Raw genomic sequence first — 17,489 nt, 5'->3', positions numbered from 1 at the left:
TCCTCGATTTCCCCGGTCACTGTATCATTCCTGACTTCCCGAAATCGGTCCCAGTCCGTCACTCGAGTTCCTTTCACCTTGTCTTTGTGCTTAGCAGCACTAAATATCGTTGAAAGGATATAGTGATCACTTCCCAGTGGCTGTCCCGTGTTTACCCACTTTGCATCCCTGATACCATTCACAAATGTGAGGTCTGGAGAGGTGTCTATGCTCACGCTGTTGCCTATCCTTGTATGATCTAGCGGGTTGTTCAAGATCGTCCATCGCAGGTCCTGGGCAACCTGCCAAAGTTTATTTCCCTTCGGGCTGGCTCGGATGTAGCCCCACTCCGGATGAGGCGCATTGAAATCCCCCACCACGATGAGTTGAGACCTAGCCGCTAGCCGTTGCGTCTTTATCAGGAGGTCTGGCAAGCCCACCCCCTTATCTTTTGGAGAAGAGTATACATTAAGAGCAAAGAGACTCTTATCGCCTTTTCTTTTGGGTAAAATCTCCAGCAGGACGTAGTCCTCCCTGCTGCTATCTATGGTATGCTGAATCACTGTGGTGTTACGATGGACTAGCATGGCCGTAAAGACGCTCGATACGCCCCCTCGATCAATTTCTGGTGGTGTAAATGTCTTAAATCCCGGTAATTTAACCGAGCCGCTAGCCTCCTGCAAAGCTATAATGTCCGGCTTACTATCTAGATTTTGTATGTGCAACTGCAGGTTCCCCCGCTTGCGACGGAAGCCCCTGCAGTTCCACTGCCAAACCTCAATTTGCTGGCGAGGGGCCATGGTGAGGCACTAGGTTCACTAACATCGGCTCCTGGCCGACTACGGGAGGCAATCTAGCCTCTAGCATAGCATTTAGGTGTTTAAACATACCCATTACTTGGGTCTGGAAACCCCTTAAGTCATTGGTGAAGGCGTCAAGACGCTCCTCAATCTTGCCTAGTCTGGCTTCGATCTTGTCGACCCGACCTTCCAACCTATCCTGTCTTTCTTCCAGTTTTCCTACTCTCTCTGCAAGGGTAAGCATGTCCCTCCTAAGACTAGTGACTTTAACTACTGGCTGCGGCGTGTCCGCCGCCGAAGTTTCTGCTATTCTCTTCGCATGAGCTCCCTCATCTGCCGGCGGCGGCCTTTTGACCGTCCCCCGATTCTCCACTTCCATAGCTGTACAGTTATCGTCCACGCTAGAAGCGTTCGCCTGCGCCGCTTTCTGTGGGGCGTCCACGCTAGAAGCGTTCGCCTGCGCCGCTTTTTGTGGGGCCTGGGCCAGCGGCGTCTGTACCCTTTCTACTCTGCCGGTTTTAAGCGCGCGTTCCATCTCTGCCATCCTAGCTTCCATCTTTTTGATAGTTTCGGCTTGCTGCAACACCTGCCTTTGTAGCTCCTTCTCTCGAGCAGTCTCATTTTGGGAGCCCGCGTTTGGCCAGCTCACCTTTATCCTTGTGGCACTGGGACTTCTTCCATGACCGGAACCTTGCCCTCCTCCTTTGCCAGGCTCGGGTCCGGGCAGTGACGGGAAGGAAGCTGACCGGTCCCTTCTCTTGCTATCGCCTCTCGCACCGCTAGATGACCGCTTCCTGGGCCTCGAACGCCGCTCTTCCTTGCCAGTTTGGCTCTTGTCCTTGTTGCTGTGCTGCGAACGCCGCTCTTCCTTGCCAGTTTGGCTCTTGTCCTCGTTGCTGTGCTGCAGACCCGTCGGCTGCTGACGGGCTAGACGAAACTTGCAGTTGCGGCTTCCCGTGCTGTGCGCCCCATGGCACACGATGCAGTCCGGCGTGCAGGTCAGCGACTCTCCGTCCGGTGGTGCAGGATGTTCCTTCCCGCAACGGCGACACAAATTAGTCTTTGGACGATAGCAAACGTCCGCCCGATGTCCCACTCGTCTGCAGTTATAGCAGGTCTCGACTAACTCTCTATACGGGATCACAGCGTACAGACAGTTCCAATAAATAACTTGCCGGGGAACGCGCTTCCCGCCGAAAGTGATCTGAATCGCCTTTGACTTGCCCAAAGGTCTGGCATCCAAAATGTCCATGTCTTCGTTCTTCTTCAAGAATCCTGCGCGAACTTCTGCCAATGGGCATCCGTTGTACGCATTGTAAATTACTCCGCGCACAGAGTTCTCCGGCGCCGCCACGTACGCCGAAACCTCAAGGTCACGACCTCCCAGCTTGAGCGTCTTTACATTCGCATATGCCCCACTACGATTCATACACGGCGTGCTCACCGTCATCGTGTTGTTTGTCTCATTGACCCGCACCAGGTCTTCTTCCACCGCAGTCGCGTTCGTCAGCTCTGCTGCCGCTCTCAAGGCACATCCGAGCTCCCTCGGCGTCACTATACTCAAGTCCCAATTCTTGGGCCGGCACACAACCTTGAAATCCTTGGCTGGCATCTTCAGAAACGGTCCCCGTTTCTTCCACACCGGCGCTTTCCCCCGCTTGACTTGGGCTGCTCCGTGCGTCTGGCGCCCGTCGCTGCCCGCCTGTTTCTCGGTAGGCCTACTCTCGGAGTGATCCCCGTACACAGACTTCTTGAATCGATCTTGCGCCTTCAAAACCCAGGTCCATTCTCCCGCCTCGAACTCTTCGGGCGATATAGATTCTCCCTCAACGGAGTACTCCATTGTATTCAGCCTCGCAAAGGCCCACAACCACAAGTCACAGCCCCGGAGCCCGGTGCCGCTGGCGTCGGCTCGGCCTAATGATTAGGCCTGATTTGCCGCGCCGTGGTCGAGTACAAATCGTGAAAAAACCCCTAAAAGGGGGGAACACTTGCCAAAATATGGTGTCCACAGGTACAGGGCAACTGCCTGCAGACGAGTCCACAAAAAGCAAGTCCAAGGCACAGCGCGTTCCGCCGAAAATCGGTCTCAAGGCGGGAGCTCATGCGGAACACGTCCGCACAGCGTCCGCTCTACAACCCTTCTCCGAGGCGGCCGCCAATGGAGAGCCGTTCTCATTCACCGAGAAAGGTGCGAACGCTTGTCTCGAGGTTTGCCGATATTCCGCCGCGTCCACGTATGCTGCATTGGCTGGTTGGTTGGTTGGTTGGTTTGTGGGGTTTGACGTCCCAAAGCGACTCAGGCTATGAGAGACGCCGTAGTGGAGGGCAACGGAGTAATTTCGACCACCTGGGGATCTTTAACGTGCGCGGACATCGTGCACAGCACACGGACGCCTCTTCGTTTCGCCTCCATCGAAACGCAGCCGCCGTGGTCGGGTTCGAACCCGGGAACTCTGGCACAGTAGTGGGGCGTCTTATCACTGCACTACCCCGGCGGGGCGTTATGACCGTACTTGACATGTAGGGCGCGACCCTTCGCCATGCGTCTACCTTCATAGTGCGCGGGTGCATATTCTTGGGTAAGGGTTTAATGAACACAGCTGTCCTAATGTGTGTAGGTAGCTGTATTTTCGCATCCCTCTCAGGAAGTTGCTCGCATATGTGTGCTCTGTATAGGATGGCCCTTCCCACGTTCGTGCAAGTGAGTCGTCCCAGCTCGGAGACAAGGTGCGCCTCGCACAGCTCCGAGAGCGTGTTGTGAACCTCAAGGGCCAGCAACCTTTCCGTAGACGTGCTGTGCGGGAGCCCAAGGGCAGCTTGTAGGCCTGCCGGATTAGGATCCCGACCTGCATTTTCTCGGCGAATTGCAGTTGCAGGTACGGGAGGGAGTAGACAACCCAGCTGAGTACAAAGGTCTGAACTAACTGGCAATGTTTTAGAGCGCAGCTCTTTGGCGTCCGTTCCTGGGTTTCGCGTCGGCGTCGGCGTCGGCGTCGTCGTCGGCCTCGTAACCAGCTCCGCCCCCTTTTATCCCACCAGCGCTAGCAGCGACCGACTGATACCGCTGGATGCCGCTGACGCCGCTAGAGAGTCAAGATAACGTGACTGCATAGAACACCGTCGCCGCCATGCAGAAAGAGGAGAGATCAAAAAGACCCGCTAATTTCTTTTCCCTTTCCTTTCCTACAGACCAATTTACATTTTATGTTGAATGCTGCACTCATTCCAATCAATTACATGATTCCATCTACTGGCGACGGTGAGACTTTCAAACCGAATGACGAATTTGTGTGACATCTGATATTGAAGGCGTCCTTTGCAAGACAGTCTACACATAGCCAGTCAAGTGTAGTAAAGTACACATCCTACCCACGCAGTGTCACCAGGTGAACATTATCCGCATTGGTGTGACTGATCTTCGACCTTTTACCTTGGAGCTCACCTTTAACCAACCTGTATGCTTATGCACTCCATTGTTTTCTATGTCATCGCCCGACTACTGTGCCGGAATACCCGGGTTTGATCCGGCGGCTGCTTTTCGATGGAGGCGAGACGAAGCGGCGTCCGTGCGCTGTGCGATGTCGGCGTTGTTGTTGTTGTGGCTGTAGGAAGAAGGAAAAAAAAATGCACGGGCCTACTACTGGCTCTGTAGCTGAGCCATCTCCATTGACTCGTGCAGACAGAAGAGAAAATAGAGAAGAAAGGAAAAAGAAGAGGGAGAAAAAGACGCGTGCAGCAACAGCCGTCGTCACTATCGAAGCAGTGGCGGGTGCTATGACGGCCTACAACAGATAAAATTCGGTGGCTGGCTAGCCCCCACCGGCGTTGACCTCCGTCCCAGCCCAGCAGGGCCAGGAACTGCCACCCTTTACCACCTCCTCAACCGATGTCAGCGCGCATTAAAGATCCAAAGGTGGTATAAATTACTCCGTATCCCTCCACTACGGCTCCCATTTCTCTCTTTCCCCTGTCACTCCTACCTTCTTTCCCTACCGTTACAGCCCGGGTCAAGTGTCCACAGATACAAGTGTAACAGATACAGCGCCTTTCCCTTTCTGGGAACCAATTATTAATATTTTTATTATTTTCATTATTAGTATTATTATGTAAATTGGTTTATAGGAAAGAAAAAGCGCAGTATCTGTCATACATGGACATGGAGGTGGGAGCGAATGAATAAATAGAAAAAGCGGGGCCGTAGTGGAGAGCTGTGGAAAACTTGGAGGTCACTGCAAGAACCACATTGGGAGAATGTAAAAGTATTAGCGCTGCCTCATCATTTTGTATGTCTTTTTACTTTTAAGAGGCTATTTTTACTGTATTTAGTTTTTTAATTCACCACTATCATAATTGTTGTAATTATTAGCTAATATTATTATATTAACCACCATAATCACTATATAACATTTATGTTTTCATAGCCTCCACTTCGCATTAGTAATTGGCTTACAGGAGAGGAAATAAGGCGTGGTATCTGTCACATTCTCTGTGGCCACATGGACCGTCTTGGCTTCACGTTTTGCGCTCACATATTGGCCTTAGTAACATAGCCTATTATTTAATTCGCATTAATAGTTTGGATCACCAGGGGATATTTAGCGTGCGCTTACAGTGCATAGCACATGGACGTCTTTAGCATTTCACCTCCAGCGACACGCGGCCGCCGCTTTCGGGTTCGAGCCCATGCATTCTGGTCCTCATTTGGGAACGTTCGTGAGGCAGCAGCTATGGCGTGGGGTATAGGCCATCAACGTTTAAAATACCTCCTGTGGTCGTCGTCTGGGAGCAATCATTTATTTATTAATTTATTCATTATCAATACCTCAAATGCCTCAGGAATGGGGTATTACATGAGGGATGGGCTCATATTTCATTTGCAAATATATTCGATAGCTGCTTTGAATTGAAATGGATTGGAGTGGTGCACGAAGTCGAGTGGCAGATTGTTCCAGCCCCGAGAAGTTTTTATGAAGAACGAGCAAAGATGGGCTGTAGGCTGCGCTGGGGGAGGGTAGACACCTTTGGGATGGCTGGTGCGGCTTGAGAAATGATGAGCTGGTATTATCAGTGAAAGATCAAGTGGTGTGTGATAAAATTTATGAAAGAGGCAAAGCCTAAAAGATGCAGCGTTTCAATTCGAGACAAGTAAGGTGAGCCTGAGAGTTGAGAGCAGTTACGCTGGAGTGATAACAGTAGTCTAAAAAATAAATCTGGTTGCGCGATTTTGAACTGATTCGAGGATGTTACAAAGGTTACTTTGATGAGGGCTCGAGATTTTGCATGCGTTTTCTAGTTTAGATTGAACGAACGTTGGCGCTTTAATCGAGGCAGGGGCGAGGCGCAAGTTTCGACGGAGGTAACCAAAAGGGCGATTGGCTTCGTTAGCAATGTTCTTTACATGTGCAGACCAATAAGTGTTAGAAATTGTGATGCCAAGGCAATTATTTGATTGGGCAGATGAAATTTCAGAGCCACAGATGGTATACCTAGAGAGTAGGTTGTGCTGGCGTCGATGAAAAGGTAGTAATGATGTTTTGTTAGTGTTTAAGGACATTAATAATTTTTCGCACCAGGCTTCAGCGCGTTTAAGGCTAGCTTGAATTATGCAAGAATCAGAACGGTTATGGATGGGACAGTAGATGAAGCAGTCGTCTACAAATAGGCGAATGTTAGAAACTATGTTACTAGGCAGATCATTAGTGTAGATTAGGAAGAGCAAGGATCCAGGTACAGTGCCTTGGGGAACGCTGAAGAGGACTGGGGAGCAAGACGATGAGAGTTTGTTAGCGTACACAAATTGCTTCTGGTTAGTAAGGAAACTGCGTATACATTCCAATACAAGAGGGTTATTGCGTAATTGTGAAAGTGTAAGTTTTACAGCAAAACGTTGTTGACAAAGCTCACCCATGAGGGATTTTGTCCAGTTACAGACGAAGCTGGCACTTACACGAGATAACGTAAACTAGTCTTGCTTCGACCACTGGGTCAACACTGTTCCTGTATATGCTTAGGGAGGGATACACCCTGCGAGAGCATATGCAAGGACACTATATTGTCACGTAGTGGTGACGAGGTCGACGACACAAATGAAGGGGTCGATAATTGCACTAAAGAAACTCTTTATTTGGGCTGACTTGCGCCCGCAAAAGAACTAAGCAACTCGGCGGCGGCGATAGAAACAAACGTGCTCGTCGATCGTCGAACAAAGAATGCCCGTCACACTCGGCAACGCTCAATTTAAAGGCTGCACAGAAGAATCTAGATAACGTCGCAAACAGCTACCAGCACGGGCTGGAACATTGTGGAAAGACAAGCGAGTGGCCGGAACCTTCGAGACAGATCTCGGTGCGTCTTGCGCTACAACAAAACTGATAAAGGTGTGACTCGCGACATCGAGCAGTAACAAACAAAGATTACGGAACTGATACGCGGTCCAGAATCAGAGTGATAAGCCTGTATGCCGGCGGCTGTTAAAAAACAACAAATACTGTTTTGAAGGTTTCGCGGCATTACTCCCCCCTTAAAAAAAACATCGCCTCGATGTTCCAAAACAAAGCAACTTAAACATAAACACTGCAAAATTTTAAACACCACACTTTAACGCGCGTAATATGGCTTCAGTCGTACAACATGTACAATTTCTGGGCGTGCGCGTCGCCGTTGTGATGCTGACATTCCGTCGGGAATGACTTCATAGTCCAGTGGGCCGACGCGGCGAATGATTTTGTACGGCCCAAAGTATCGACGCAACAACTTTTCACTTAATCCGCGACGGCGAACAGGTGTCCAAACCCACACTTGGTCTCCTGGATTGTACTCTGCGTGGCGTCGTCGTAAGTTGTATCGTCGGCTGTCGGTGCGCTGTTGGTCTTTAATGCGCAGCCGTGCGAGTCGTCGGGCTTCCTCTGCACGCTGCAGGTAGGCGGCGACGTCGAGGTTGTCCTCGTTGGTTACGTGCGGTAGCATTGCGTCGAGCGTCGTCGTGGGCTCCCTACCGTACACAAGCTTGAACGGGGTCGCTCTGGTCGTCTCCTGGACTGCCGTGTTATACGCGAAGATCACGTACGGCAAGATGGCGTCCCAGGTCTTGTGTTCAGCGTCGACGTACATAGCGATCATGTCAGCGATCGTTTTGTTCAGGCGCTCCGTAAGGCCATTGGTCTGGGGATGGTACGCAGTTGTTCGTCGATGGCTTGTGTGACTGTATTCCAGGATGGCTTGCGTCAACTCTGCCGTAAACGCCGTTCCCCTGTCCGTGATGAGCACTTCTGGGGCGCCGTGTCGCAAGAGAATTTGTTCCACAAAAAATTTGGCGACTTCTGCTGCGGTACCGTTGGGTAGGGCTTTTGCTTCGGCGTAACGGGTAAGGTAGTCAGTGGCCACGATGATCCACTTGTTACCCATAGAAGAAGATGGAAAGGGGCCAAGGAGATCCATCCCAATTTGTTGAAAGGGCAGGATTGGTGGCGGAATCGGGTTTAGTAGTCCTGCTGGTCTGATCGGCGGCGTCTTGCGTCGTTGGCACTCACGACACGTCTTCACGTAGTGGGCAACTTCGGCAGGCAGTCGTGGCCAGTATTACTTCTCCTGGATTCGATGCAACGTGCGCGCAAGTCCGAGGTGGCCTGCTGTGGGCTCATCGTGCAACGCCTGCAGAATTTCTTGCCGGAGGGTTTTAGGTACTACGAGAAGCTGCGCGGTCTTGTTGGGTGCGAAGTTCTTCTTCACGAGGAGGCCATTTCTTAACGCGAACGATGATAAATGTCGCCTGAACACACCAGGAGGGGAAGCGGTCTTTCCTTCCAAGTAATCGGCTAGCGCTTTCAGCTCAGGGTCTGATCGCTGTTGTTCTGCGAAACTGCTGGCGCTTACCGGTCCCAAAAAGGCGTCGTCGTCATCGTCCTTCGGGGGAGCGTCGACGGGAGCGCGGGATAAGCAGTCTGCGTAAGGTAGTCAGTGATACTTGAAACGGATACTTGGTACCCTCTGCGACGCAGCGGGAACTAGCATATCAGCTGTTTCTAGGGGAAAAACACGGCGACAGTGTTAGCCGCTCTCCATATATGTAATTGACCTACAAGGGTAGCAGGGGCCTAATACGGCAACAGCACCTGTGGCATCAGCGAGGACGGCATGCCTTCGTGTCCGAGTTTCTCTGGAAGGTCGCCATGTATAATGATAGTGCCCTTAAGTTGCTCCGGATACCGATGTGCCCGTCATTCCACGCGTTTATTATAGATGAAAGCGAAGAAATAGTTAGTTGAAAATTGACGAAAATCGGAAGTTAGACAATTGGACATAAAAAATAGGTCTCTAACGGCGTAACAAAAAAAAAAAAAAAAAACGGCTGGGAGAAGCTGCTGCTTCGCGTTTCAGTCCTGATTGGGGACAAAATCAAGTCGAAATAACGGCCATTTAAAGTAACATAAGGCGGAATCCTAACTAGGCTATGTTGTGTCCGCAATACCTATCCGCACAATCTATCATCAGAATGTGTCGCCGGATGTGACTTCATCACCTTGTGCCATCATATCGAGTCATCGGTAATTAATAATTGGGATTAATGATGACAAAAATTGAAAGAAATGCGATTACTAGTGATAACAAAAAATAATAAAGATAATTATAATAACTTTGAAAGCGTATTTATTTATCAAAAATTAGTTAGGGCAATTAGTGATATGTTTTATAAATATGCCGCGGGAGCGCTAGTCCTTTCGCGTTCACCCAATGCTGTTCCTGCAATGACCTTTCAGTTTGTCCTTCAGTTGATTTTGTTAGTGTCGGGAGAGGGTGTGCCTGCTGGTCCAGCCAATTAGATATATTTGATGACATTACGTCGCGCTTGCTATACATCAAAGTCTTCCTGATATCTTGGTCGCTTATCTATCGCTACCAATAATTCCGCTGTCTAAGCATCTGAAAGAAAGCAAACTAATTAGAATGGATCAGGAAAATGCTACAAACCAACAGAGGAGAAGATAAAAATTTTGAGTGGAAGTGGTTGCATGAGCGGGAAAGCTTACCTGTCAGCCATCGCTCCAATGAAGACTGTACCGATGACGCTTCCCGCGGTTCCAACAGAGTACACCAAGCTCGGCAGATGACCGCGAGAACAGACCAGATCCCACTGTGTATTGTGCAGAACATCGGATCTTAGTGCTGTCTACGCTTCATAACAAAAAATTATACCAGCTAATTATATAAACCTCCACTGCTAAATCTAGGCATAAAACATTATAATTATGTAATTTTAAGAATATAAACGCCGTAGACATATTGCGTCTATGTTTGTTAGTCATATACATCGTCAGTGGTAATTAACATTGCAGAAATGTTGTAACAAAGGCTTGACAAAATCTATGTCCATCTACAAAATCTGAACATTTTTAATAAATTATATACCTGAATGTGAATCAGATAACTACAGATTTGCTGAAGGACGGGGGGGATATCGCGCTAGAAAAACGGGCCACCCTATATACGCAGTGCCTGGTGTCATCGACGGTACCGGAACCATGAAAGAATGCAAACATTATCCTCATTCACACGAAAGGGGACTCTAAGGACCTTAAAAATTACATACCAATCAGCTTACTGTCTGTTACGTATGAAGTATTTACTAAGGTAATCGCTAATAGAATCAGGACAACCTTAGACTGCAATCAAGCAAAGGATCAAGCCGCTTTTCGGAAATGGTACTCTACCATAGATCATATCCATACCATCAATCAGGTGATAGAAAAATGCTCGGAATATAACCAGCACTTATACATAGCATGCATTGATTACGACAAAGTATTTGACTCAGTTGAAACCTCGGCGGTGATGCAGGCATTGCGAAATCACGGGGTAGACGAGCCGTACGTGAAAGTGCTCGAAGATATATATAGTGGCTGCACAGCAACCATAGTTCTGTATAAAGAAAGTAACAAACCTCCCATAAAGAAAGGTGTTAGGCAAGGAGACACTATCTCTCCAGTACTATTCACAGCTTGCTTAGAGGAAGTATTCAGAGACTTGGAATGGGAGCAGTTAGGGATAAGGGTAGATGGAGAATACATCAGTAATCTGCGATTTGCTGATGACATTGCCTTGCTAAGCAACTCGGGGGATAAACTGCAAATAATGATTGATGACCTAGACAGGAAAAGTAGAAAAGTAGGTTTGAAAATCAATATGCAGAAGACTTAGGTAATGTTCAACAGCCTCGGGAAGGAACAGTAGTTTACATTAGGTAGCGAAGTACTGGAAGTAGTAGGCAAATATGTCTACTTAGGCCAGGTAGTAACCGCAGATCCGGACCATGAAAAGGAAATAAGAAGAATAAGATTGGGATGGAGCGCATTTGGCAAGCACTCGCAGATTATGACTAGCAGCTTACCGGTATCGCTCAAGAGTAAAGTAAACAACAGTTGCATCTTACCTGTACTCACCTATGGGGCTGAAACGTGGAGGCTAACCAAACGAGTTCTACTTAAGTTGAGAACAACCCAGAGGGCTATGGAACGAAAAATAGTAGGGGTAACATCAGGAGATAGGAAACATGCAGACTGGGTCAGAGAAATAACTCAAGTTACCGACATTCGAGTGAAAATTAAGAAGAAATGTGCATGGGCAGGACATGTAGTGCAAAAAAAGGATAACCGATGGTCGCTTTGGGTAACAAACTGGATTGCAAGGGAAGGAAAGAATAGCAGGGGGCGGCAGAAAGTTAGTTGGGCGGATGAGATTAAGAAGTTCGCAGGGGTCAAGTGGATGCAGCTAGCACAGAACCGGGTTAATTGGAGAAATATGGGAGAGGCCTTCACCCTGCAGTGGGTATAGTCAGGGTGATGATGATGATGAGACCTGAATGTTATATCGTTTCGACAATGTACAGTGTCAAACCTTGGAAATAACATATTGTTCCATGTATTGCAAAATGTTGAAGTACACCATGCCACTAGAGTTGACAGCGTGGAGTTCTTATTTTTTTATTTATTTTTTCAAAGGACTGCGTCTCTCTACACAGACATTAGCAGTTAAAGAGAGCACGTGATTGGTGTGTGTTTCGATCTGAACTGGGCTTCACGAGAACGCTCTTAGCTAAGCAAGCGCCTATGTTTGGCTGCTTACAGAGTGTATATTTAGCTTTTCTGTCCTTTGACGGATTGTGTGAAATATTTGAAGAACCGCTTATGTAAAGTGACCTCAACAGCTTCCTCATACGCCGTAAGAAACATAAACAGGCGTTGCGTAAGAAGGGCAGCTGTTCGACCTTGAAGGAACAGGCTCGTTGATATACGCTTTCCGAATGAGTTATCATCGGACTTGGCAAAGAACTCGCTTGACGACTACATTCGTCCTCGGCAGTGACAAGTACAAGCGTTGTACACACGAAGGGGCGTCGGTTGGTTTTAGGAAGACGTTATAGCGAAAAGCCGAGAAGCATTTTGTTTGGGATTGTGAATGAAGCTTACACTATGCGAAGCTGTGAACAAACAGGTCGGGCTTTATCTACAACTTTATTGTGCGCTCTTTTACTTCGTACAGTATCGCTTATGCGTGAATAAATCGTAGCATATACTTGATTGGGCAACAGAATCCGTTATGGATACCTGTTTGTATAGCGAGCGCGCCCAAAAACACAGAGATAGCTTATCCAATGCTTGTTTTTTGTGTTAGACATAAGTGAAAGAAAAAGAAGCTCCATTAGTACCCACAAATGCGGCGCAACGAACACAATCACGGGAATAGAAAACACAATATAGGCGCCTGTGTTGTGTTTTCTATTCCCGTGATTGTGTTCGTTGCGCTGCATTTCTGGGTACTATGCAGCGCCAACTAGCCCCTCAAGCTGTTATTCTAAAAAAAAAGCTGATCATCTAAAAGTACACTGCACGAAGGAAAAATACAGGAAGCACGAGAAAAGCGCATTCTTGAGCTTTCAAAGGTCTGTGTGGTTTGCTTACATAATTATCCAAACTTCCACAAGAAGTACTTACGTGAAAAGGCAGCGGAAACCGAGCCCGTTCTCTTTCTCGCAATATCCAGAAAAATAAATGCACTTCCTTACACTGTGATAGAGGCTGTAGAGGTATGTGGCATTATTTCATGGTAGAACCGAAATCAGCTTTTAACACTAAAACATACAAAAACTTACTAAATTACTGGTACTACATCAGTGGTTTCTATTTTTACAGCGCAGACAGAGATCGGACCTGTCACTTAGTTTCTTCCTTTGTTTGCCTGTCTGCTCTGTAAACAAATTTCAGTAATGCGCCAATTAGCCTTCAAATACCTTTTTTTACCTTTGTCAGCACCGTCTCGTCATAATGCCGGTGGTCGTAGTAGAAGTGTTCGCAAGGTTTCCCCTGTGCACTTTGGTTCACAAACCACGACGTGTTCCACGACGCGTTCAATTGATCAGCTTCGATGAGGCGGTCCATCGTCGCATTCGCAACCTGTACGGGTAGCATTGAGCACTCATCTTCGCTGACCACCAGCCTCCGAACCTGTTCGAAGCGGGAGGCGTTCAGTTCCAGGGCATCCAACTGCGGTACGACGCACCGGTGGTCGGGCTCCGAGAGGAGGAAGATCAGTTTCATAGAGAAGAACGGAAATAGGATCTGAGAAGGCAGCAGGAAGATCCACAAGAGAAGCTTCTGGAACCTGCCGAAACCTCCCAGCTCTTCGATCACGTCCTCAAACTCCATAGCTAGTGTATGTTTCTTTTCGCTGTCTTCACCAGTCTAGATAAGTAAACTCACTGACATCTACCAAAGTGCAGAAGTGTTCACCAGTCTTCTCGACGATTCTGGGATCAACGCTGTCCGAGAGATGCTACAACGCACAGCATTTGGAGCACTGCCTAGTGTATAGAGAAGAGGTAAACAACGAGCGCGGTTTCTGAGCACAGCATTATGGAGGCGTGGAAGCAAGACAGACAGTTGACCTTTAGGCAGCCCAGGCTTGTTGCGCTGTTCGCGCCCGCTCGAATCGCTGTCAGCAGCGGAGCTGAGATGATAAATCAAGGACTGTGTGCAGGAAAGGGATCCCGGCGGCGGAGTAGGAAAAACCTTGAGCTCGATAGTTGCCGGCAACGTTGTGGCGAAGGAGAGGGAGGCGCGATATTAGACACGCCCTTTCTGACGCTGCTCAGCACGCGTTTCTTCTTGTCCTCGAGAAGTACGTGCGACCCGTGTATGGCCAACAAGCAGTTTTATCGCGTACATTGGCTGTAGCTGTCGAGTTTAGGGGAGGACCTGTTTACCCAGTCGGTCGCTCGGACAGACACCCTACCGATTTAAGTGCCAACGTTTCTAAGGCGTTCGTCGTCAGCAGCAGCACCTTCGCGATAGCCAGAGCGATTTTTGAAAGAGCGGATGAGCTAAGCTTTCTGAAGAGGACATTTTGCTCCAACACCGCCGCATGGAGGGCAAGAAACGTTTAGGTCGCCGTATAAAAGTGTTGCTTCCAAGAGGACGTGTATTGCGCAAACATCGGACGGCTGCACTTTTCTGCTCTGCACGAGACCTTCATGCAAGAATGCATCTGACAATCACATTCTATTTTTCAGTTATGTGGGCTAAACAAAAGGTGCTGCCCTGAAAACGCTGCTTGATGGATCTGATGCAGTCAAATTTGAGTTTATCGAACCCAGATATTTTGATATCGAACACAAATTACGCCTTTGAAGTTCCTGTGCACAGGTACATGATAGTGGTGTAGTATATCCAATTCCAATCGCATGTAATAAACTGGGGTCGCGCCTCCGCAAGTAGTCCTTGTTCCAACAGCGCTATTTGATTGGTTTGCGCGCGCGGGGGAAAGTCGGCTAAGTGGTCTCAGGCGTTTGCTTCCAACGCTAGCAATGCCAAAGCGCGAGGCGAATTAAACATGAGCTTTGCTTCGGTTTTCTGTGCTCGTATTCCACTAGATAGAACTGCCATGCGTTGAAGCCAGCAGCCCTTCCTTGACACACTTCCTTGTACAACTGGGTGATAATTTTATTAGTGATAATTTTCTTTAGATCACAGTGGTATCAAAAGTAAGCCTATTATGGTGAAATACGGCTACTTAAAAGCAATAGTTACCGCGCTTTCGATACAAACAGATAAGGCCAGCAGCAACGACTAGTGAGCGCTGCGCTGCGGTCACACCGGCGGGTAGCATATCGCTGCAATTAGCGCACCACTTGATTTACAATTTTTAATTACACAATTATTACGTCTTTGCGATTCACATCCGGGTTGAACTGCACATCGTACTCGAAGAACTAAGAGAGCAGGTGTTTTCAGCGGAGATGTGAGTGAGTTCTTAAAGCAAGTGTTTATTCAGAGCCGTTTGTTCTCATTTTAAGCAAGAAATGATTTTATCTCCCTGTGGTGCACATCTGAACAAAGAACAACGAGACGAACTTGGGAAAAACTTTCAGTTCACCCCTGGGGTTATAAACACTTGCGCTGCCACCGGGTCAGCGCATTCCGCAACGAAGATGGTTCTAGAATTTGTGGTGCTCTACTTTACCCCGCTGTCACTTCGTGGTCAGGTCACAGAAGGCCGTGTAAAGGGGAACTTGCTCGCGTACGACCACTCCTTTAATAATCCTAATTGCCACGAAACCAGCGCCGAATATTGGTTCGGGGACAAATCGTCGCCGCGGCGGCGTTCGGTGATTTTTAACCCCAATCTCTTGTTTTGACACCTGCTTAAGTTACTTGATATCGTCATTGTTTTATGCGCTATTGAGGCCTACATCTGATATATACATCAAATATGCATAACACCAGTCCTCATCAAACCAATATGAAGAAGGCGTTGCCGGCCCAGTGGCAGCTGACTTTATACCCGTGATCACCTGGCTGTTGCCTGGAGATTTGTCGTGCTTACCGGACAATGAGAAGTAATGGAAATGTGTGGTGTGCTCATTAATTACAAAAAGCAGTCACCGAAGAGCATTACGCAGTGAGGCAAAGATCGCTTTAGTGGACGACACAAATTGGATTCGTACTGCGTTTGGGTTCCTCACCTAGCTTGCTCGGCCGGTCGTCCGACCTGAACACAGGTTTAATAGTAAATCGCTTTATTCTGTTAGACGCTGAGCTGTAGATGGCATGTTTTCTCACAGGGCTGAGTGTATATTTAAGCGTCTGAGACTAGCCGACCAACGTACCAAAATGTCGCTATTGTTGCTGTTGAGCTTGGCATGGAAGCGTTGAGCTTTCAAAAATGCACTGCATCCAATTTCTGTGGCGATACTTGCGCAGCAGAGAGGGTTTTCTATTGCTCATGGTTTTAGTTTATTTTTGCGCCTTTTGAAGGGCATAATTGTATTCTTATATAATATCGGCAGCGTGAAAATGTTTCACGTTGCACTAACTCCCCTGATACCAATCGAAACAACGTTCTGAATTTCTGCACACTTAGGAGTGTATTACATTTACTGAGGGGTGCACCATTAACGGGATTTATTTTTACATAACGTCGCTGTAGTTGGTAGCGTAGATGCGCAAAAAAGCGGGCGCCTTATACTGACTTATGCCACGCTATTGGGACAACCTTGCCGCACGCGTTAGGTTTCGTTTTCAGACAACCGCAAGCAAGTGACGCTGGGGATAGTGACGTGTCACAGCAAGTCGAAATGGCTGTAGAGACTTCAAAACGCCGCCTCGAAAACTGGTATAAACTATCAGATTGATAGTGGTATTGATGCAACGGTATGAAAGGCTCCGCTGCGGTCAGAACTTCGCTAGGAGTTTTCTTGTTCCTCTGTAATGAAAGGGAAAGCCTCAATACCAAACCAATCTAATCGAAACTGAAGGAAGAACGTATTAACATGATGCCACTTAATGGTGACGGCAGTCAGAAGTGAGGAAAATATCAATTGTTTTCGAGAACAATCAACCTATTGCCTTACTTGCACCCACAAAGAAGCGTACGCATAGCGGAGCCGATAGGAGCTAAATGTTTGTCCGGCGTGGAAGAAGAACAAAAATCTTGCCACTCTCAGTCACACTCAATCTAAACCTGATATAACACCTTCGAGAAAGGAGGACAAATGTACATGCAGCAATGTGAATTTTGCGGAATCAGTGATGCTTGGTATCGATCGTCTAAGATCAACCTGGTCGCATCTCGCATCGAAAAGTTATGTGTTCATGCCAGTAAACTTTTCCCGTGAACAAACTGTTCAAGGCTTTACGGAATTTAGCCGTAAAAGGCATAAAGACAAAGGCGAGCCACAACTTAGGAGCTGTTTAGGTTTTGGCTCCGCAGCCTGGGAAGTTAATATGCACAGTCAATATCAAGGCTTTTTTTTTTTTTCGAGTGAAATTATGTAGGTCAGATTTCAGAAAAAAAAAAGGCAAATATTTAACCCGCTAGACATACGTAAGCAAACCGAAAGCTGCGGCACGTTTCCCTCAGCCTGCCACTCTCCGTTGCAATAGCCTCTCGGAGAGCCGCGGCCACTGGATGATCAGATTCGGCCTGTCGTCTTCGCGACCTCTTAGACGCAGACAGTTCACGAGGCGTCTTGGCGGGGTCATCCACGAGGACTGCTGCCATTAATTAAATCGTCGAGAGCTCTTAGGATCCGTTAGTATCGGCTAAGAGCAATTATTCGGCGTTCAAACTGGCATTTAAAGGTCCTTGGTCCGTTCCGGGATTTCAGCACCAACTGATATTGCGGAACCAAAGAGGAACGTAATTAGCCGTCTGGCC

The 17,489-nt window shown here is 48.0% G+C and overlaps 1 protein-coding gene across 1 annotated transcript in view; it reads right to left on the bottom strand.

The window, feature by feature from the left end:
- Nucleotides 1–13,706, bottom strand: part of LOC146208199 (beta-alanine transporter-like) — a 47,367-nt gene extending 33,661 nt beyond the window's left edge. The window contains exons 1-2 of the mRNA XM_084587222.1: nt 13,076–13,706; nt 9,809–9,912 (exon numbers count right to left, since the gene is read on the bottom strand). Of these exons, the coding sequence (XP_084443348.1) occupies nt 9,809–9,912; nt 13,076–13,480 (509 nt within the window). The 5' untranslated portion in view covers nt 13,481–13,706. The remainder of the gene's footprint in view (nt 1–9,808; nt 9,913–13,075) is intronic.
- Between the last annotated feature and the right edge of the window lie 3,783 nt (nt 13,707–17,489).

The sequence above is a fragment of the Amblyomma maculatum genome, chromosome 1, assembly GCF_055883805.1.
Source record: "Amblyomma maculatum isolate TAMU_Amacu chromosome 1, ASM5588380v1, whole genome shotgun sequence".
NCBI classification, from domain to species: domain Eukaryota; kingdom Metazoa; phylum Arthropoda; class Arachnida; order Ixodida; family Ixodidae; genus Amblyomma; species Amblyomma maculatum.
This window is presented reverse-complemented; position numbering and strand designations above follow the sequence as displayed.